General features: G+C 37.8%; 1 protein-coding gene across 1 annotated transcript in view; it reads left to right on the top strand.

Moving 5' to 3' along the window:
• DENND6A (DENN domain containing 6A) overlaps positions 1–22,334 on the top strand; it is a 55,409-nt gene that overhangs the window by 17,720 nt on the left and 15,355 nt on the right. The window contains exons 3-9 of the mRNA XM_040454464.1: positions 881–1,007; positions 2,254–2,333; positions 3,390–3,452; positions 4,445–4,500; positions 13,077–13,199; positions 13,726–13,821; positions 15,929–16,023. Of these exons, the coding sequence (XP_040310398.1) occupies positions 881–1,007; positions 2,254–2,333; positions 3,390–3,452; positions 4,445–4,500; positions 13,077–13,199; positions 13,726–13,821; positions 15,929–16,023 (640 nt within the window). The remainder of the gene's footprint in view (positions 1–880; positions 1,008–2,253; positions 2,334–3,389; positions 3,453–4,444; positions 4,501–13,076; positions 13,200–13,725; positions 13,822–15,928; positions 16,024–22,334) is intronic.

A 22,334-nucleotide genomic window follows, 5' to 3' on the forward strand; every position in this document is an offset into this window, starting at 1 on the left:
GAGCCTGGAGCCTGTTTCCGATTCTGTGTCTCCCTCTCTCTCTGCCCCTCCCCCGTTCATGCTCTGTCTCTCTCTGTCCCCAAAATAAATAAATGTTGAAAAAAAATTTAAAAAAATAAAAATAAAAAAAAATTAGGGGCACCTGGCTGGCTCAGTCAGAAGAGCATGCAACTCTTGATGTTGGGTTTGTTAGTTTGAGCCCCACATTGGGTGTAGAAATTACTTAAATTGATTAATTAGTTAATTAAAAAATCCCAATCATCATTAAAAATAATAATTGGTTCTGATTTAATTACAGCTAACAGGGACACACCTTTACCTTTTGTAACTAGAATGTGCCTTGACCATTAATTGATATTGGATGGAAAGGTAAAAAGTAGTTTTCAAGAGAAATAGATGAAAAAATTGGCATAATCCATATCTGAATTGGCCCAACTATAAAGTCAGAGTTTCTAAGTATATGGTTATGATCATTGAAAACTAAAATAATAGCAATCATAGGTCTTAGTTTGAAAAAGCATCACAATTTGCTCTTCCTATATTAGGAAGAGTTCATCTCACTAATTCCTGGTAGAACTGCTTTGCTAATGACAGTAGTAGCGAGGCCTTGGAAATTATCCATAATATTTGTCTCTTTATAGGAAATTCTTTTTCCTGGAGAGCAGGAGAATCTGTGAATATGCCCTTATGCTCTTAAGGTGTAATAATAAGGTTAAAGTTCTTGCATTTGCTACTGTATTTTTATGTAGTTTTTCTTTTAACCGTTTACTGCAAAAACTTTCTTTCAAAATCCACACTTTTTGCTGAATTTAGCTTGTTAGTAATTGATTTTATAAGAAATGACAAATTTAAATTATAATCATCAGGAAAATAAAAAATCATGTTTCTTTTTTCTCTCCAGTCCTTGGTTTTGATCAGCAAACTACCTTACATTCATTTTTTTCATACCGTGCTCAAACAGATAGCGCCAGAGTATTTTGAAAAGAACGAACCTTATTTGGAAGCAGGTAAGTTAAATATTATGTGACTTAGATACTTTATGAAGGAGTTTTAAAAATTTTCCTGGAAATGGCTGATAAATATAAAGTTGACTTTCTAAAAAATTTAGTTAAGAATTTTAAGGGCTAGGGACACCTGGGTGGCTCAGTCAATTAAGCATCTGACTCTTGATTTCACCTCAGGTCATGATCTCACAGTTCATGAATTCGAGCCCCATGATGGGCTCTGAGCTGACACCACAGAAACTGCTTGGGATCCTCTGTCCCTTTCTCTCTGCCCCTCACCCACTCTCTCTCTGTCTCTCTCAAAATAAATAAATAAACCTAAAAAATATCTCTTAAAATTGTTTTAAAAAAGAAGAATTGTAAGGGCTATATGGTAGGAGAGAGATGAAAAGCTATTCTTCATCTTTACCTACAAACACAAAAGACGGTATCTTTTATTATCTCCTTTTGCAGCACAGATGATGCCTATTTATTAGGTTAATGATGAACAAATATGAAGTTGACAGCTCTGCTTCTCAGAGTAGTGTTTAAACAAATCTTTATGTCACTCAATGCAGAGGCCTCTATTGAGTGTTATGTTTTTGTTGCTAATTTGGGTAGTGATGAGTGAATAGGAAAACTCCCTTTCAAAAAATTTATGAACTAGTTTGTATCTTAGAACATAGGTATATTTCAGGGTGCCTGGGTGGCTCAGTTGGTTAAATGTCTGACTCTTGATTTCGGCTCAGGTCATGATCTCATGCATGGTTCATGAATTCAAGCCCTATGTTGGGCTCTGGGCTGACAGTGTGAGGCCTGCTTGGGGATTCTCTCTCCCTCTCACTCTGTCCCTCCCTCTCTCTTTCTCTCTCTCAAAATAAAACAAATAAACTTAAAAAAAAAAAAAGAACACAGGTGTATTTCTGGTGAAATGCAAGATATTTTCACCACTTTTACTTTTCTGTAACCTTTTTAATTTTTTCTTTTTTTAGTTTTTATTTTATTTTAGAGCAAGAACACGTAAGTGGGGAGAGGGACAGAGGGAGAGAAAGAGAAAGAGAGAAATTGAAGCAGGCTCCATGCTCAGTGCAGAGTGTGATACAGGACTTGATCCCACGACCCTAGGATCATGACTTGAGCCAAAATCAAGAGTCAGATGCTCAACTGACTGAGCCACACAGGCGCCCCTGGAGTTCTAATTTCTAATGTTTCATTTTTCATATTTTGCAATTTGAACTTATACTAAGGAAAGATTGTATTATTTTTTCAGCTTGTAATGATGTTGATCGATGGCCTGCCCCAGTGCCAGGGAAGACATTACACCTGCCTATTATGGGGGTTGTAATGAAGGTAATAGCTTTTATTTCATTTGTCTCCTTTTCTAGAGAACTCTAGGAAGTTCATAGATGAGTTTTGCTTTTTAACTTCCTAATAATGTTCAATGTCAATATTGCTGTCATTTGTATGTGAGGAGTTAGAGATCCCACAGTTCATCCTGCTGTACAGAACCATTAGTTACACAACTCCAGGGGCTACCTGTCCCATTTCATCCTTAGAGTTTTACACAAGGGTGTCATTCTTGTATAATACATGTGACTGTAAATGCAGCCTTTGAGACTTCTGCAACTCCATGGCCCTCCAGAGATGGGTGGCATTGCAGAATACTTGTAGAGTCAAGTATGAATTAGTAAAAATGGGAAGAAATTAGGAAAGCCATTGGTTCTTAGTAATACATTTCTTCATGTGTGATGTCAGACCAAGCATGCCCGTCCCAGGATATGGTGCTTTTATTCAGTTTTCTTTTCTTTTTTTAAAAATGAAATAGCATTTTGCTCTCAGGCTTTGTATGAATGTGCTGTAGTGCTTTTGCAATTCATTTTCAAATTGGACTTATTTTTGGCAATGCTGTGTTTTTAGATGTACTTACTTCTGTAGGATGTGTTCTGTTTTTTTCCCTGGGAGATTATCAAAGTGGTACTCCTAGCTCTGGGTTGTGAGTTCTCATGGTTTCCTGTGAGATTTATCCCATAATTTGGCAAGCTTGAGAGGGTGTGTTTGGGTGTGTGTATATTAATGAAGCAAAGAATGGAACAATAAATAGGAAGCAGTATGAAGTTGATGCTCTTTTTCTGTTTTTCAGCACATTTGCTTCTCAGTGAGTTAGTGATTTCCATGTGTATGGGAATATGGAGACATTGGTTCACTTACCTTCTGTGACTAAAGATAAATAAGACTGTAGTTTTAAAATCTGATATAAATACTTTGTTTTTATGGATTTTTATGCATTGCTGAGTGTACTGTTTTAGTGGTAAGAGTGTTTCTGATCCCTCGTTGTAGTGGGAGTCGCAGACCATATAAAGGACATTCTTTTATAGCCAAAGTTAATTTCTTCTCTGTCTCTTCAAGGTACGGATTCCCACATGTCATGACAAGCCTGGGACAACTCAAATAGCGCAGTTAACTCAGCAGGTAGTGTGGTACTGTGGTAGAATAATCCAGCATATATAGTCTCTTTAACAGAATTCTTAAACTAGCAAATATAGAGCTTCTTGGGTTTATGATATATTTCTGAATATTACTGAAATATCCCATTAAACAATTTTGTAATAAATTGATAATAAACTTTCTAATGTTTCTCAGATTGTTTTTCTTGTTTGTTATCTAGCAGACACTGGAGAACTCAATTTATAATGTAACTGTGAGGACTAGGGGAAAGTACATAAAACCTCTTACCTTCTTAGAAGAATGGTCAACAGGCTTTTGTTTTTAGGAAACTCAGTCAAAGGATTCTTTAGTTATGATTGCTTTTCATTTCCCCCACAGTCACATCTGTTCATGGGTGGGGTTGAAGTTTTTGGTTTTTTTTAAATTTTTTTTAAATGTTTTTATTTATTTTTGAGACAGAGAGAGACAGAGCATGAGCAGGGGAGGGGCAGAGAGAGAGGGAGACACAGAACCTGAAGCAGGCTCCAGGCTCTGAGCTGTCAGCACAGAGCCGGAAGTGGGGCTCGAACTCACGGATTGTGAGATTATGACCCGAGCTGAAGTCAGCCTCTCAACCGACTGAGCCACCCAGGCACCCCGGTTGAAGTTTTTATTTGGAATGTTTTAACTGGTATATTAACACTCCCATTGTTTGAATTGAATTAAAATAGAAAGCAGTAGGAAAACTAATTTTTCCTGTTATGTGCATATATCAACTGGTATAATGCAGTTGTGAATTAATCTGTCCTTTGACTTATTAGATTAATGTTTTATCCAAAGAATCTGTCATCCTTGACCTTCTGCTGTGTTAGGAGAGATTGCTAAGGCCCAATCTCTTTGTGGCTGCTCCTGGAGGAAGAGAATCTTAAAAGATAGGGCAATATGGCTTATTGATCACAAGATAGATAGGCATTTTTAAAAAATGAATTTCTGTAAATTTTAGTGATATCTTCCGTATTTTTTCTCTTTTATCTCAGGCAGACACACATATATCTGTTATTTTACCTACTGTTCATGAGGTGGATCTTTTCAGGTAAATTTTATTAAGTGCCTTTCTTCCTTTGCTTTGTGATATTGTTTTTAATTTCTTTAGAAAATGAATGTTCTTAAATGTGGAAAAAACTGGAAAAAAATAGTCATATTATGTTTCACAGGTTATAAATCAATGGTTCATCCCTAATGCATGTTATGAACTTTGATGATTAGGGAAATTTGGATGTGGTTGGCTATTACATGGTAGAAACAAATTATTTTTTGTTTGGTTTGGTGTGAGAATGGTATTGTAATGATGTAAGAAAATGGACTTGATTTTTAAAGATGAATTTTTAACTATTTTGAAGTGAAATGTCATGAGGTTTGTGTTTTATTTTAAAATACTTCAGTAAGGGTGCCTGGGTGGCTCAGTTGGTTAAGTGTCTGACTTCGGCTCAGGTCATGATCTCACGGTCCATGGGTTCAAGCCCTGTGTCGGGCTCTGTGATGACAGCTTGGAGCCTGGAGCCTGCTTCGGATTCTGTGTCTCACTCTTCTTTCTGCCCCTCCCCTGCTCATGCTCTGTCTCTGTCTCTCTCTCTCTCTCAAAAACAATAAATAAACATTAAAAACATTTTTTAAAAATATTTACTAAGAAGTGTCCAGCTAGCTTAGTTGGTAGAGCCTAAGACTTAAAATACGTCCGTAAGAAAAAAATTAATGAAGTAAAAATGGTAAAATATTGTTAACTCTAGATGATAGGTAAATGGGGGCTCTTACACTACTGCCTTTGTTTTTCTGTATGTTTGAAGCTTTTTAAAATGCAAAATAAAAAAAGAGAATCTAGCACATAAAAAAGAACAGGGAAAAGTACCAATGCCTGTGCCTTACCCAGGGCAGCTGAATAGAAATCTCTGGATTAGTGCCCAAGTTCCAGCTCCTGGGTAGATCTGCTTGGCTTGAGAAACCACTGTTGTTGCAGAGCAGTTAGTAAATAGTAATACATGCAATTGGGAGTCATGTGAAAGGCTTAGAATGGGATTTTTGGTTTGGGGTGTATGTGGAATTTTGTGTATGTGTGACCTTTAAACTACATGGAATACTACTTCAGAGGATGATTAGTTCTATATGCTTGATTTGTTTTATACACTTGGCCCTAGCACAGCCTATTAATCCCACTTCTAGGAATTTATCCTGTAAAAATGAAAGCATACATCCTCACAAAGACCTATATGCAAATGTTTATAGCAGCTCTATTCATACCAGTCTAAAACCAGAAACTGCATTTGTCCATAAGCTGGTAAATGGATAAACAAATGTGATTCTTACATGTGTGTGGAATACTACTTAGCAGGTAAAAAAAGACAGCACTATTGATACAGCCAGCAACATAGGTGACTCTCAGAAGTGTTATGTTTGGCAAAAGGAACCAGATTTTAAAGAGCTACTTACTCAGTGACTCCATTTATAGATATTCTAGAAAAGGGACAGAAATCAGCTCAGTGGTTGCCTGGAGGGTGGGAGAGGGAAATTGAGTAAAAGGGGATGAGGGAATTTTTGGAGTGATGGAAGTGTTTTATATCTTTGCTAAGTGTAAATGTTTCTGTATGTAAATGATAAATCTTTTTTTTTTAATTTTTTTAATTTATTTTTGAGGGAGAGACAGAGTGCGAAGGGGCAGAGAGAGAGGGAGACAAGGAATCTGAAGCAGGCTCCAGGCTGTGAGCTGTCAGCACAGAGCCTGATGCGGGGCTTGAACTCACAAACCGTGAGATCATGACCTGAGCTGACGTCTGGCGCTTAACCGACTAAGCCACCCAGGCACCCCCGTAAATGATAAATCTTAAAAACAAATTGATTTTCTTTTAAAACATTTTTAATGTTTATTTATTTTTGAGAGAGAAAGAGAGAAAACATGCAAGCGGGGTAGAGGCAGAGAGAGAGGGAGACAGAAAATCCAAAGCAGGCTCTGCACTGTCAGCGCAAACCCGGATCCAGGGCTCGAACTCACAAGTCGGACTCTCAACCAACTGAGCTACCCAGGCACCCTCAAATTGATTTTCTTTTAAAAAATTAAGTGTTGTAGCATTCTTAGAATAAAGAGGAGAAGTGCCCCCCAAATACATGAATAATTATTACAGGAAAAATACACTAAGAAGGATCCATACTGTTAGTAGTTTTAATACTTCATTCGTTTAGGAATAAGTGAAGAACTGGCACAAGTTGATATAGAATTTGATTACCAGACTTGTTTTCTTTTGAACTGCTGGGTGCAAGTCTTAATGCCTTTCAGTTTATCAGTTATCTTTGCTTTCATGGCAATTAATTATTCCTACCGCTAACACTTTTTATTAGCATATATCTTTTCTCCTGATTATGAATGACATGTTATTGTTTTTAAAGTAGGACAAGTTAGTGTGTTGTTCTTTTAATTCTTATTGCTCAGGAGGTGAGAAAATGGAAACTTGAACAATAATAGTCCCACACAGAGAGAGCATTGCACCGAACATTTAACATCTGATGTTCAGATTAGTGCTTCGTCCATGATGGCACTCTTCATTTTGTTTGTGGAGAGCTTACATTGTACATTTATTCCTGTGAATAAGAGTTTAAATGTTTATCATTATATTGAAGGTGATATTTTTATACCCACAATCAGCTTGAGAGCAAAGGAAAGAGACCTGGAAAGATGTTTGGAGCTGAGTGCCAGAGATGCAGTTGAGTGTAAGGGCTTGTCCCCCTCCTTCTAGCAAGTCAAGGCTTGTTAAGCTACCACGTATCCATGGACCATGGCTTTCGTTTCAGCCCTCTCAATCATGTACATAGTCTTCTCATTCAGTTTTTAAGTTGGGCTTAGAATTGAGGGATGGTTTTCTGTTGAAAGAAATGGACATTCTCTTGCCTGGAGTCAAGGACGTTTTACCTAATGATACTTGCTGTTGGTTCTTCACGCAGCAGGAGGCATATCAGTGATTGTTGTCATCTTCCTCTTTGCCCTCATCTTGAGAATGAGCCTTCTTGGCTTTCTACCCCACTGGCAGGATAGATAACAGTTATGAGTGTTTTTGTGTTTCAAAGAGCCTAAAAGTCTATTACTATTACTACATAAAATCTGATGTGTCTGATGCTCTTTGATAGATGTTAGTTTAGTTTTCAAGATTATAATAACATGGTATATCTTTCTGAAAAAGGTTGAAACCTTTATTTATCTAGTTATTTATGTATGTATCTGTTTATTCATTTATTTATCTATTTGGAGTAAGTTTCTCATTTTTGCCAGAGGATGGCTTTTGGCAGGGGTGGGGAGCAGTAGAGCTTAGCATAAAGCATGCCATTCCAGAGTGGAGATATAAAAATAATACTGAAAAAATATCCTATGATTTTCCTACAGAACTCTCATTTTAGTAATTTTACACTGCAGTTAATTAGACACATACCATCAATATTTATTAAAGTTCGAGCTGGAGATAGGTTTCTTCCTTGAATATTTAATACTTATCTCCCCTAAGTACTTTATATAATAGATATTTCTAATGTACTATAATTTCATAGAATGCTTCATCTTATAACTGTACTTGCTGTCTGTTTTTGCCCTTACTGAGAATATATTACAATACTTGTGAGAAAACATAATTTCCAGCTTTAATGCCTTAAGGGCATCCCACTATTAAATGTATACTTACCCACATACATACACTTGCCACTTTTCTGTAAATTTGTGATTGTTTCAAAATTATATATATATATATATATGTTTATATTTGTAAATGTATATGTGTATACATGCATATAGATAGTTGAAACAATCATAAATTTACAGAAAAGTAGTAAGTATAATATAGAAAACTTTTTTCCTTGAACCAGTGGATAGTCATTTGAAGACCTGATGTTCCCATCATCTCTGAATACTTTAGAGTCTGTTTCGTACAAATGAGGATATAATGCAGCCATCAAAATTGGGAAGTTAACATTGATAATATTATTTAATTCAGATGTCACCAGTTGTCACAATACTAGTTCAGAATTTTCTGTTGCATTTCCTTGTCCTGTCTCTTCTGTCTCTCTTTCAGTCTGGAATAGCTCTTCAAGTCTTCTTTTCATACACCTAAGCTTCTTGTGGTTACAAGACAGTTATTTTGCAGGAAATCCCTGAGTTTAGGTCTGTCTGGGATTTACTCAAAATTAGATTCAAGCTCTGCATGTTTGACATGGAGGTAGCTTGCGTTATTACTGGTGACGTTTACTTTGTGGTATTCTCCAAGCTTCTTGATTGGTAGTTACTCGTTTTCTTTTTGTGAATAAGTATTTTGTGGGGAGGCACTTTGAAACTATGTATATGAGTTATTTATTGCTGTGTAATAAATTACCCCAATATTTAGAGGCTTGAGAGAACAAATAGTACTTCACACACTTTCTGAGGGTTAGGAATCTGGGAATGGCTTAGCTAGATGGTTCTAGCTCTAAATCTCTTATGAAGTTGCAGTCAAGATACTAGCTAGGGTTTTAGTCATTTGGACAAATGGGGCATGAGTATCTGTTTCCCTAAAAGGCTTACTTGGCTGCTGGCTGGAGGTCACCATTTCTTGTGGATTTTAGCAGGAGCCTCATTTCTAGCCATGTGGACCGGCCCATAGGGCAAGTTGAATGTTCTCACAGTATTGGGCAGGTGATCTGAGACAAGGCAGAAGCCAAAATGTCTTTTATGACCCAACCTTCAAAATTGCATATTGTTGCTTTACCTTATTCTGTTTGTTACATGTAAACCAATAACGTAGCCCACAGCTAAGAGGGGGAGGATTGGGCTCCCATGGTTTTTTGTTGTTGTTGTTGTTGTTGTTGTTGTTGTTGTTGTTGTTGTTTTTTAAATGTTTATTCTTGAGGGGGGTGGGGAGGGAGACCGAGCAGGGTTGGGGGAGGGGCAGAAAGAGAGGAAGACACAGAATCCAAAGTAGGCTCCAGGCCCTGAGGTGTCAGCTCAGAACCCAACACAGGGCTCTAACCCATGAACTGCAAGATCATGACCTGAGCTGAAGTTGGATGCTTAACCACTTAACCAACTGAGCCACTAGGCTTCCATGTTTTAAAAGGAGTGTCAAAGAATTTGTAGAAATATTTTAAATCATTACATTGTATATATTTTATGGGCTGTTGTTTTTTTCTGTTTTATTCAATAGGTTATTAAAATCCATTATTCTCATTTGGTGTTCCAGTTGTCCCCAATTTGGCCAGTGACACTTGTCTTCAAGTTGGCCTCTGTTTTGTTTTGTTTTGTTTTGTTTTTTTACATATCCTTGTCATTCTTTAAGCATTTCCTTCCTTCTTTTTTTTTTTTAAAGTCTATTCATTTATTTTTGAGAGAGAGAGAGAGCACGAGTGGGGGTGGGTGAGGGCAGAGAGAGAGAGAGAGAGAGAGAGAGAGAGAGAAAATCCTAAGAAGGCTCTGCACTGTCAGCACAAAGCCTGATGTAGGCTCAAATTCACGAACCATGAGACTGTGACTGGAGCCAAAACAAAGAGCTGGACACTTAACTGACTGAGCCACTTAGGCACCCTGAAACACTTCCTTGCTTTCTAGTATAAAATGTGCCAAGCTTATCTTTTTTTTTTAATTAAAAAAAGATATATAATTCACATACCATAGTATTCGCTCTTTTAAAATATACAATTCACTTGGGGCGCCTGGGTGGCGCAGTCGGTTGGGCGTCCGACTTCAGCCAGGTCACGATCTCGCGGTCCGTGAGTTCGAGCCCCGCGTCGGGCTCTGGGCTGATGGCTCAGAGCCTGGAGCCTGTTTCCGATTCTGTGTCTCCCTCTCTCTCTGCTCCTCCCCCGTTCATGCTCTGTCTCTCTCTGTCCCAAAAATAAATAAACGTTGAAAAAAAATTAAAAAAAAAAAAATAAAATATACAATTCACTGGTTTTTACCGTATTTCACAAAGTTGTGCAATCATTACTGCTATCTAGTTCTAGAACATTTTCATCTAGAACAGGGTTCAAAAAGTAACCCTGTACCCAGTGGCAGTTATTCCCCATTCTCTCTCCTCTACCAGCCTCTGGGAACCACTAATTTACTTTCTGTCTCCATCGATTGGCCTCTTTGGGGCATACATAAATATGCCCCGTATTTATATATGGGGATATATAAATAGAATCCTAAAATACGTGGCTTTTTGTGTCTGCTTACACTTAGCAAATCATTTCCATGGTTTATCCATGCAGTAGCCTGAATCATTATTTGATTCACTTTATGATGTTCTATTGTGTGGATACCACATTTTATTTATCCATTAATTCACTGAAGGATATTTGGATGGTTTCTACTTTTTGGCTGTTACATATAATGCTACTACGAACATTTGTATATAAGCTTTTGCGTGGACCTATGTTTTCTTGGGTGCCAAGATTTTCTTGTATTTTTTCTTCCTTAGCCCTGGAATCACCCATTTCTTCGAAAAGCCTTGGCTTTTTTTAGTGGAGAATAGGATTCAGAAGCCAAAATCTGGGTACTGGTTGAGCTCATTGCTATTGGAATATCACTGATTTTAGGCTCTCTCAGTGGACAGAGCTAGGGAGTATATATATACACACATACATATGTATATATTTGTAAAGAGATGCATATGTACCTACTCATATATAATACGTATACGTTTTTGCATATGTATTTCTACATGTGTATATATTGAAAACCCTAAAGTCACACCAGTACCCCCAATTCCAATCCTACAAGACAAGGTTCACTCTAGTTTTCTTTCTATATTGGTATTTCTTTTCCCTTTATGAGGAACTACCTCCTATTATTCTTAATTTATTTACTTATTTAATCACTCCTTGTTAGTAACCAGTATCTCATTGCTGCTTAAACCCTCTCCTCTGTGCAGATGACTTTCTTACCCAACTTGGGCTCTGACACTCTACACCCACCTGCCCTTCATAAATACCCTTCCTCAACCTTCTCAGGCTGTGCTCCATGCCAGATTCCCCCCACGTGGTTATGCTCCTACCCCAGTTAGGCTTCTGTATTGCACATTTAGGCCCCCTATCCATATGCTTGCTTGTGCTCTGGCTCCCGATGTTAGGCCAACCCCCAGAAGAAAGCCCTCCTTACCCTACAGTGCTCCTATACCTCATCCCAGACCACCTCTCCATGCACACGCCCTATTCCCCCTGCTCTTACATTCCACCGTGGACAACTTCAACACACTCTGGCTCTGACACTTCATACCAGGCTGCCCCTCCAGGCCCCTCACACTTCTTGGCCTGTCATCTCAAACCAGATCACCTTCACACATGTACACCTTCCTCACCATGTTTGGGTTCCAGCAGCCCCACAGCAAGTCACCTTCTCCATGTGAACGTCTCCCTTATCTCACATAAGCCCTCACACCCTGCTCTGAGCCATCATGTCTTCCTTTCTGTCCTGGCAGAGATGCCTACCATGTACCATGTTCTGTTTTAGGATTGAATTGTTTAGGAAAGGAAGAGGAAGAAGAGCTTGTTTGTCTTATCCTTGAACTGTTTAGTATTTTGCTTTGGGTGTTTTTGTACTTCCTTCACATTTGTATTCTTGCCTTTGAATAGTTAAAACTAAATTTCCCTAATTTCCATTCCACAAATCTGTTTTATATTTTTGCATGTAAGCTTTTTTCTTTTTCTTTTTTTCCTTCTTGTTTAATTTTTCTTGTTTTCTTCAAAATATTTACACTAGAAATTCAGATGCAAGAAAGCAATATTAATGAAATAGGTCTACCATATGGTACAATTTAATAATTACTTTATATGCTTTTATTATTTGTCAGTCATTCTGTGTCAATATGTCACATTTCATTTTCTAAAAATTGGAATCAGTCAAATTGATATGGTTTTTAATGTGGACAAAAGAGACTTTCTTTCTGCCTTTCTTTGTTTCTTGTGTGTATATATGTTTTTAACTGGGTAGATTGATTATGATTTTTATAAATAGATAAGTATTTTTTCCTCCAATCTAGTGGGAAAAGTTGTTACCCTAATGGAAGAAATTACTAAATAAGTAAAAGTTACCAAATGTCTGAGGCTAAGTAGTGTGCCAGAGCTCTGTTCTGATAGGCTTCCATCTAGTTCCAGGGCTACTATAAAAATCTGCAGCATTTCTGTAAGGGAAGGATCTGCCCAGGAAATCATTCTGTTGTTTGGCCTTCGAACTCCCCCTTGTGATTTGTTTCCATCATTTTTTAACATTGAATGCCTTGGCTCTTAAATTAATTACATCCAATAAATATCCTTTGGAAAATTGATTTTTCTTGTTTTCTTCAAAATTTTACAACAGAAATTCAAATGTAAGAAAGCAATAATGATGAAATAAATCTACCATATGGTATAATTTAATAATTATTTTATGTGCTTTTATTATTTGTCAGCCATTCTGTGTCAATATATCACATTTCATTTTCTAAAACTTGGAATGAGTCAAATTGATCTGTTTTTTAATGTGGACTAAAGAGACTTATGCATCACCGTATTCTAAATGAATTTGTATGTCACAACAAGGTACAAATAGCTGGAAGAATTTATATCAGTATGAAGTTTTTAGAATGATTATCTAAGAACTTAAAAAACAGGGTTGGAAAATAATACTTCTACCATATAAACACCTTTTAGGTGTTTCTGCCCAGTTTTCCTTCATAGTCAGATGCTTTGGGAGCTGGTCCTGTTGGGGGAGCCCCTCGTGGTCATGGCACCGTCACCATCAGAGTCGTCAGAGACTGTATTGGCACTTGTGAAGTGAGTATATTTGGTTCCTGATGGTGATAGTTGCAGCATTTTTCCATCTGTGTTATGTTTGCACACTCATTGCACTGATCCAGACAACACCTCTCTTATAAGAAGGGTGCTCATTATAGCCCCGTTTCATGGATGAGATAAGTAATTCATGCTCCAGGAGGGCTGGAACCATGGGGGGTTTTTTTGCTTTGATTGATTGAACAAGAAGCATTCATTCACTTATGCAAAGTTGGTACCTGACAACTTTGCATGAATGGTCAGTGTCTAGTAAAAGACATGTAACTAGGGAATGGTAATGCCAGAATTTCAACCCATCTTCTGCCCCAAGTCCCGTGTTCTTTCAATACTCCATTCCATATTATTATGTATTTCCATTTGTCTTTCTGATTTCCTGAAATAAGTTTGCTGTTTACTGAAATAAGTAATCCCATGTGGGTATACTGTGTGTTATTGATGTTTTATAGTTATTGAGTAGGGCCTTTAATTTCTGTGTCCTTTGTTTAAAATGTTCTTCTTTCCTCCACAGCTGTATTTCTCCATTAAAGTACTTCAGTGACTTCCGACCTTACTTCACTATTCATGATAGCGAATTCAAAGAATATACTACTCGTACTCAAGCCCCGTGAGTAAACAAAATAATTTTTATTGACCAAGTATTTCCTATATAACCAAATTATGTAAAATTAAATTTTGAACTTATTGGCATCTTGATTTGGTAAAGGAAGGTTTGAGGAACTGCTTGTAATACTTCTACATGTCAAGTGTCAAAACTTATTTTCTTTTCAATGATTTTATTTATTAGTGGAGGATGTATTGTCATCAATAGCCATCTGATTATACTTTGAGTTCTGTTTTCTTGCCTTCTGTTATCTCTTGTTGCTCTATAACTTCCTTTTCCTTCTTCTTCGTTGAATTGGCATGGAAACATCAAAATTCTTCCCAATATATTAAAGGGAAAAAATTATCTTACCCTTTCCCCCTTAGCTCCTGCTCTATTGCTTACCTTCTTTTCATAGTGAAATTTCTAGAATAACAACAACAACAAGAAATCTCCACGTACTGTCTCTACTTCTTGGCTTTCTGGTTGCTTCTCAGTCCATTGCAGGTTGATTTCTTTTTTATTTTTCAAGTTTATGTATTTACTTTGAGAGAGAGTGTACATGCTTGTGTGAGTGGGAGAGGGACAGAGAGAGAGGGAGAGAGAAAGAATCCCAAGCAGGCTCTGTGCTGTCAGTGTGGAGCCAATGTGGGGCTCGATCTCACAACTGTGAGATTATGACTTGAGCCAATACCAGGAGTCAGACACTTAACTGACTGAGCCACCCAGGCACCCACAGGTTGATTTCTCCACTTCCACTGAAGTCAGAGTCATCAAGACCCTCTCACTGCCCAACCCTGTGCGCACATTATTGTCCTATTTTCCCTGCCTTCCGTTTCTTAATAACATTTAAGCTGTTGAACTTGAAAGCATTTTAATCTTTGACACCACTCTCACCTGTCTGCCTGGTGGTGCATCTCAGTCCCCTGTGCAGATGTCTCTGTCTCTGCCAGCACCTTAAGTGTTGGTGTTCTCCAGCACTGTGTTCTGGGATCTGATTTCACACTGATGATTCTTTCTGAGCTATCTTATCTCTACCCACAGACTCTGTTAACACTTGTATACCAATGACTGAAATTTATCTGCCTAGCCCAGATCTTTGCAAGGTGCAGACCTATATGTCCAGGGTTTTGTTGTTGTTTTTTATCACTTTACCACCTAGGTATATTAATGGCAACTGAAACTAAACATGTATAAACTGAATTCTTTCTGTCTTCTTGTTTTCTTCCCTAAACCCATGCTCCTTCCTATTTTCATGAATGGTAAAATTGTCATAAATTTCTCCTCCTTTATATGCCCCACATCAAATTTTACCAAATTCTGTCAATTTAACACCATAAAATGTCTCTCATAATAACATTTGTTATCTTCTTCCAAAAGTCTGTTCTCAGCCTGTCTCCAGTCTTTGTCATGTCTGCTGTTGCTTTTCCTAAATCTCTTACCGTCTTTGTAGGACACCTTCCAGATTTCCTAGTGTGATCTTCCTACATTTTCATTCATGTGGCATCCTCCCGCTTGGTTCTCTATTAGCTTTTGTTTGCCTACAAGATTTCTAAACTTCTTAGCATATTAACTTGGTACCAAATAATCTGGCCAGCATCCAGCCATCTACCTTCATTTCTAACTCACTCATCATTCTTTGTGCTGTAGAAATACTGAGCTATTTGTAGTTCTTCAGGCACTCTACCATCTCATTTCATTGCTTTGCACATATTAGTTATTCTCCTGCATCATCTTTACCTCCCTTATCCATTTGGGAAAGAACTTCTGTGCATCTTTCATATCTTTCTGCAAATGTCATCTCTTTAGTGAAGCTGTCTTTTAATCCTCTTGATAGATACAGTTTCTCCTTTGTAATTATTGTATGTTTGATACCCCCATCACCATTTTCTAATCTGTGGCATTGTGATGGGGTATGCATACGTTTCTTCCTGTATGCTTTTAGGAAGACCATGTCTTTCCATCTTTACTTGTCTAGGGCTAAACATGGTGCCTGGCATCTAGTTGTTATGTAATGCATGGAGTGAAGGAAAAGATAATCTGTTGTTCAATCTAAAGAAATTATAAATTATTCTTCACTGATGGAGCATTTGTCTTTTTCTCACTTTGTTTCTGTTTTGTTTTTATGTAGGCCCTCAGTCATATTAGGAGTAACCAACCCTTTTTTTGCAAAAACACTCCAGCATTGGCCACACATTATTCGAATAGGAGACCTTAAACCTGCAGGTAAAGTATAAACTCAGTGTTCTGTTTTTACTATGTAATGTGGCTAAGCAGGATAATTTCTTCCCCTTTGTTTATAAGCTCTTGATTACTTTTTAATTATGTTTATGGTAACCTTTTTGGAGGCAGACTGCATAAAGGCCTTAAGAGAAGAGCATAGTAACTTCCCACTAAAATTATGTAACCCATCATGTTCTCCTATTAACAAATGTACTTCTAGTGTTATAAACGTGGAATGAATTATAACAAAATGAAACCTTAAAAATTTGAGCTACTTTTTATATACATGTAAACCCAATTAAATGGGGATTTCCAATACTGTTTGAATAAAACCTTGTAGAAGCTTGAATTATTCAACTTGGCACAAAATTCTCTGCTAGGTTTCAAAACCAGTTATACAATTTCTGTGGCACTGATACTAATTAAGGAAGTAGTCAAAGGTGCCTTCCTTGAGAAAAAGATATATAGTATTTTGCTAATGGTAACAATTTAGTAACTGTATTTATTTTATTATTATTATTTTTTTTTTAAAGGAACAGTGTTAATTTATTGGAAGGGTGTAAGCTGGACCTACATTGCCAATGTTGAGTTGATAGTAGAGAGCTGGGTCTCTCTCTTTTTTTTTTTTAAGGTTTATTTATTTTTTTTACTTTCTATAATTTATTTATTTATTATAATTTACACCCAAATTAGTTAGCACATGGTGCAACAATGATTTCAGGAGTAGATTCCTTAATGCCCCTTGCCCATTTAGCCCATCCTCCTCCCACAACCCCTCCAGTAACCCTCTGTTCTCTATATTTAAGAGTCTCTTATGTTTTGTCCCTCTCCCTGTTTTTAATTATTTTTGCTTCCCTTCCCTTATGTTCATCTGTTTTGTCTCTTAAAGTCCTCAGATGAGTGAAGTTATATGATATCTTTCTCTAATTTCACTTGGCATAATACCGTCTAGTTCCATCCATGTAGCTGTGAATGGCAAGATTTCATTCTTTTTGATTGCCAAGTAATACTCCATTGTGTATATATACCACATCTTCATTATCCATTCTTCCATCGATGGACATGTGGGCTCTTTCCATACTTTGGCTATTGTTGACTGCACTGCTATAAACATTGGAATACATGTGCCCCTTCGAAACAGTATACCTGTATCCCTTGGATAAATACCTAGTAGTGCAGTTGCTGGGTCATAGGGTAGTTCTATTTTTAATTTTTTGAGGGAACTCCATACTGTTTTCCAGAGTGGCTGCACCAGTTTGCATTCTTACCAGCAGTGCCAAAGAGATCCTCTTTCTTCACATCCTCACCAACATCTGTTGTTGCCTGAGTTGTTAATGTTAGCCATTCTGACAGGTGTGAGGTGGTATCTCCTTGTGGTTTTGATTTGTATTTCCCTGATGATGAGTGATGCTGAGCATTTTTTCATGTGTCGGTTGGCCATCTGAATGTCTTCCTCGGAGAAGTGTCTATTCATGTCTTTTGCCCATTTCTTCACTGGATTATTTGTTATTTGCGTGTTGAGTTTGATAAGTTCTTTATAGATTTTGGGTACTAACCCTTTATCTGATATGTTGTTTGCAAATATCTTCTCCCATTCCGTTGGTTGCCTCTTAGTTTTGCTGATTGTTTCCTTCGCTCTGCAGAAGCTTTTTATTTTGATGAGGTCCCAATAGTTCATTTTTGCTTTTGTTTCCCTTGCCTCCAGAGATGTGTTGAGTAAGAAGTTGCTGCGGCCGAGGTCAAAGAGGTTTTTGCCTGCTTTCTCCTTGAGGATTTTGATGGCTTCCTGTCTTACATTGAGGTCTTTCATCCACTTTGAGCTTATTTTTGTGTATGGTGTAAGAAAGTGGTCCAGGTTCACTTTTTTCTGCATGTCGCTGTCCTGTTTTCCCAGCACCATTTGCTGAAGAGACTGTCTTTATTCCATTGGATATTCTTCCTGGTTTGTCAAAGATTAGTTGGCCATACCTTTGTGGGTCCATTTCTGGGTTCTCTGTTCTGTTCCATTGATCTGAGTGTCTGTTTTTGTGCCAGTACCATACTGTCTTGATGATTAAATCTTTGTAATATATCCTGAAGTCCAGGATTATGATCCTCCAGCTTTGGTTTTCTTTTTCAAGATTGCTTTGGCTGTTCGAGGTCTTTTCTGGTTCCATACAAATTTTAGGATTGTTTGTTCTAGCTCTGTGAAGAATGCTGGTGTTATCTTAATAGGTATTACATTGAATATGTAGATTGCTTTGGGTAGTATTGACACTTTAACATTTGTTCTTCCTATCCAGGAGTATGGAATATTTTTCCATTTTTTTTGTGTGTGTGTCCTCTTCAAGTTCTTTCATAAGCTTTCTATAAGCTTTCATAAGTTTTCAGTGTATAGATTTTTCACCTCTTTGGTTAGATTTATTCCTAGATATTTTATGGTTTTGGATGCAATTGTAAAGGGGATCAATTCCTTGATTTCTCTTTCTGTCGCTTCATTATTGGTGTATAGGAATGCAACTGATTTCTGTGCATTGATTTTATATCCTGTGACTTTGCTGAATTCATGGATCAGTTCTAGCATTTTTTGGTGGAATCTTTTGGGTTTTCCATATAGAGTATCATATCATCTGCAAAGAGTGAAAGTTTGACCTCCTCCTGGCTGATTTGGATGCCTTTTATTTCTTTGTGTTGTCTAATTGCTGAAGCTAAGACTTCCAATAATATGTTGAATAACAGTGGCAAGAGTGGAAATCCCTTGTCTTGTTCCCGACCTTAGGGAGAAAGCCTGAAAATATTTTTAAATAATGTTATGATGTGTTACTTTTAAAGACTTCTTTTGGTATACACAGGTGTGTGTTTTTTTTTAATTTTTTAAGTTTATGTATTTATTTTGAGAGAGAGAGAGCAAGAGAGAGCAGAGAGGGCCAGAGAGAGAAAGGAGAGAGAGAGAGAATCTCAAGCAGGCTCTGCACTGTCAGCATGGAGCCCGACGCAGCGCTCTGATCCCACTAACTGTGAGATCATGACCTGAGCAGAGATCAACAGTCGGCCTCTTAACCCACTGAGCCACCAGGTGCCCCTACACAGGTATATTTGAACTATTGTTTAATAATATTATTTTATGAACTGTGCCTTTGGGGATATACCTAAATCTAAATATTTATGTTAGACTCAAGCAATAACAGTTCAAATCATACTATTTACAAATATTAGTCTTATACTGAAATCCTTAGAAGCCTTAAGAAATAGAGGAAAGAGGGGCGCCTGGGTGGCGCAGTCGGTTAAGCGTCCGACTTCAGCCAGGTCACGATCTCGCAGTCCTTGAGTTCGAGCCCCGCGTCAGGCTCTGCGCTGATGGCTCGGAGCCTGGAGCCTGTTTCCGATTCTGTGTCTCCCTCTCTCTCTGCCCCTCCCCCGTTCATGCTCTGTCTCTCTCTGTCCCAAAAATAAATAAACGTTGAAAAAAAAAATTTTTTTAAAAAAGAAATAGAGGAAAGAGTAAATAGCTTTACCGTGGCAGTCAGATCTTAGTGTTCTTAGGCAGAACAGACTATTTAAGCCTCAAATTCTTTGTTTGCTGAGAGATTAAACAGTTCCTGACTCATGGCACTCTGTAAATGTCATAGTCACCTGCCATTTCACTGGTGTCATCTCTGATTTAATGATAATTTAGAACACAGCAGTCACCAGAGTCTTAACTTTGAGAAGATACAGAGTTTTTTAAAATCTTAATTTAATATTGATATTTATTTTCATGGTTTTGTCCTATTAATCTAGACTATTTGATTAACTGTAATATTGTTGACTACTGTTTATTGTCTTTTTCCAATGAAAAAGTCTCCTTGTTGGGGCTTTAAGTAGAGGAACTTTTGCATAAAATCATTGGTAAAGTAGCGTGAATTGATAATGCCTGTTTAACTTTTTTTTTTTTATATATGAAATTTATTGTCAAATTGGTTTCCATACAACACCCAGTGCTCATCCCAAAAGGTGCCCTCCTCAATACCCATCACCCACCCTCTCCTCCCTGCCACCCCCCATCAACCCTTAGTTTGTTCTCAGTTCTCAACAGTCCCTTATGCTTTGGCTCTCTCCCACTCTAACCTCTTTTTTTTTTTTTTTCCTTCCCCTCCCCCATGGGTTTCTGTTAAGTTTCTCAGAATCCAGATAAGAGTGAAACCATATGGTATCTGTCTTTCTCTGTTTGGCTTATTTCACTTAGCATCACACTCTCCAGTTCCATCCACGTTGCTACAAAAGGCCATATTTCATTTTTTCTCATTGCCACGTAGTATTCATATAAACCACCAGTATGTATGTATAAACCAGTAGTATGTATATAAACCACAATTTCTTTATCCATTCATCAGTTGATGGACATTTAGGCTCTTTCCATAATTTGGCTATTGTTGAGAGTGCTGCTATGAACATTGGGGTACAAGTGCCCCTATGCATCAGTACTCCTGTGTCCCTTGGATAAATTCCTAGCAGTGCTATTGCTGGGTCATAGGGTAGGTCTATTTTTAATTTTCTGAGGAACCTCCACACTGCTTTCCAGAGCGGCTGCACCAATTTGCATTCCCACCAACAGTGCAAGAGGGTTCCCGTTTCTCCACATCCTCTCCAGCATCTAGAGTCTCCTGATTTGTTCATTTTGGCCACTCTGACTGGCGTGAGGTGATATCTGAGTGTGGTTTTGATTTGTATTTCCCTGATAAGGAGCGACGCTGAACATCTTTTCATGTGCCTGTTGGCCATCCGGATGTCTTCTTTAGAGAAGTGTCTATTCATGTTTTCTGCCCATTTCTTCACTGGGTTATTTGCTTTTCGGGTGTGGAGTTTGGTGAGCTCTTTATAGATTTTGGAGACTAGCCCTTTGTCCGATATGTCATTTGCAAAGATCTTTTCCCATTCCGTTGGTTGCCTTTTCGTTTTGTTGGTTGTTTCCTTTGCTGTGCAGAAGCTTTTTATCTTCATAAGGTCCCAGTAATTCACTTTTGCTTTTAATTCCCTTGCCTTTGGGGATGTGTCGAGTAAGAGATTGCTACGGCTGAGGTCAGAGAGGTCTTTTCCTGCTTTCTCCTCTAAGGTTTTGATGGTTTCCTGTCTCACATTCAGGTCCTTGATCCATTTTGAGTTTATTTTTGTGAATGGTGTGAGAAAGTGGTCTAGTTTCAACCTTCTGCATGTTGCTGTCCAGTTCTCCCAGCACCATTTGTTAAAGAGACTGTCTTTTTTCCATTGGATGTTCTTTCCTGCTTTGTCAAAGATGAGTTGGCCATACGTTTGTGGGTCTAGTTCTGGGGTTTCTATTCTATTCCATTGGTCTATGTGTCTGTTTTTGTGCCATCCTGTTTAACTTTTTAAGACACTGCCAAAGTGTTTTCCAAAGTGGCCCACCATTTTACATTAAGAAAATTTTTTTTAAGTTTATTTATTTGTTTTTAAGTTGCAGTTAATGTTCAGTGTACTGTTAGTTTTGGGTGTACAATATCGTGATTCAACACCAACACCTGGTGCTCATCACAAGTGTACTCTTTAATACCCACCACCTATTTCACTCATTCCCCAACCCACCTCCCCTCGCATACCATCGGTATGTTCTCTATAGTTAAGAGTCCGTTTGTTGGTTTGCCTCTCTCTCTTTTTTCCCTGTGCTCATTTGTTTTGTTTCTTAAAGTCCACATATGAATGAAATCATATGGTATTTGTCTTTCTCTGACTGACTTATTTCGCTTAGCACAGTACTCTCTGCCCACAGCGTGGGCCTTGAACCCACAACCCCAAGATCAAGAGCCACAGACTCTTCTAAGCCAGCCAGGTGCCCCTCATTTTACATTCTCACCAACAGTGTATGAGGGTTCCTATTTCTTCATATCCCTCCCAGGAGTTGATACTGTCTTTTTTAATGTAACCATTTAGTGGGTTTGAAATGGTGGTTTTCATTTGCTTTGCCCTCGTGAATAATTGATGTTGAGCATCTTTTTATTTTTTTAATTTTTTTTAAGTTTATTTATTTTGAGAGAGAGACAGCACGAGTGGGGTAGGGAGAGAGAGAGAGAGGGAGAGTAAATTCCAAGCAGGCTCCACATCACTAGCACAGGGCCCCACATGAGGTTCAATCTCATGAACTATGAGATCACGACCTGGCCCAAGATCAAGAGTCAGATGCTTAACTGACTAAGCCACCCAGTCGTGCTGAGCATCTTTTCATCTACTTATTAGTCGTTCATATATCTTCTTGGATGAAATGTTGAATTTTTTTTTTTCAACGTTTATTTATTTTTGGGACAGAGAGAGACAGAGCATGAACGGGGGAGGGGCAGAGAGAG

This window comes from Herpailurus yagouaroundi, unplaced genomic scaffold (assembly GCF_014898765.1).
Source record: "Herpailurus yagouaroundi ecotype Mexico unplaced genomic scaffold, PumYag 213, whole genome shotgun sequence".
In the NCBI taxonomy this organism is placed as follows: domain Eukaryota; kingdom Metazoa; phylum Chordata; class Mammalia; order Carnivora; family Felidae; genus Herpailurus; species Herpailurus yagouaroundi.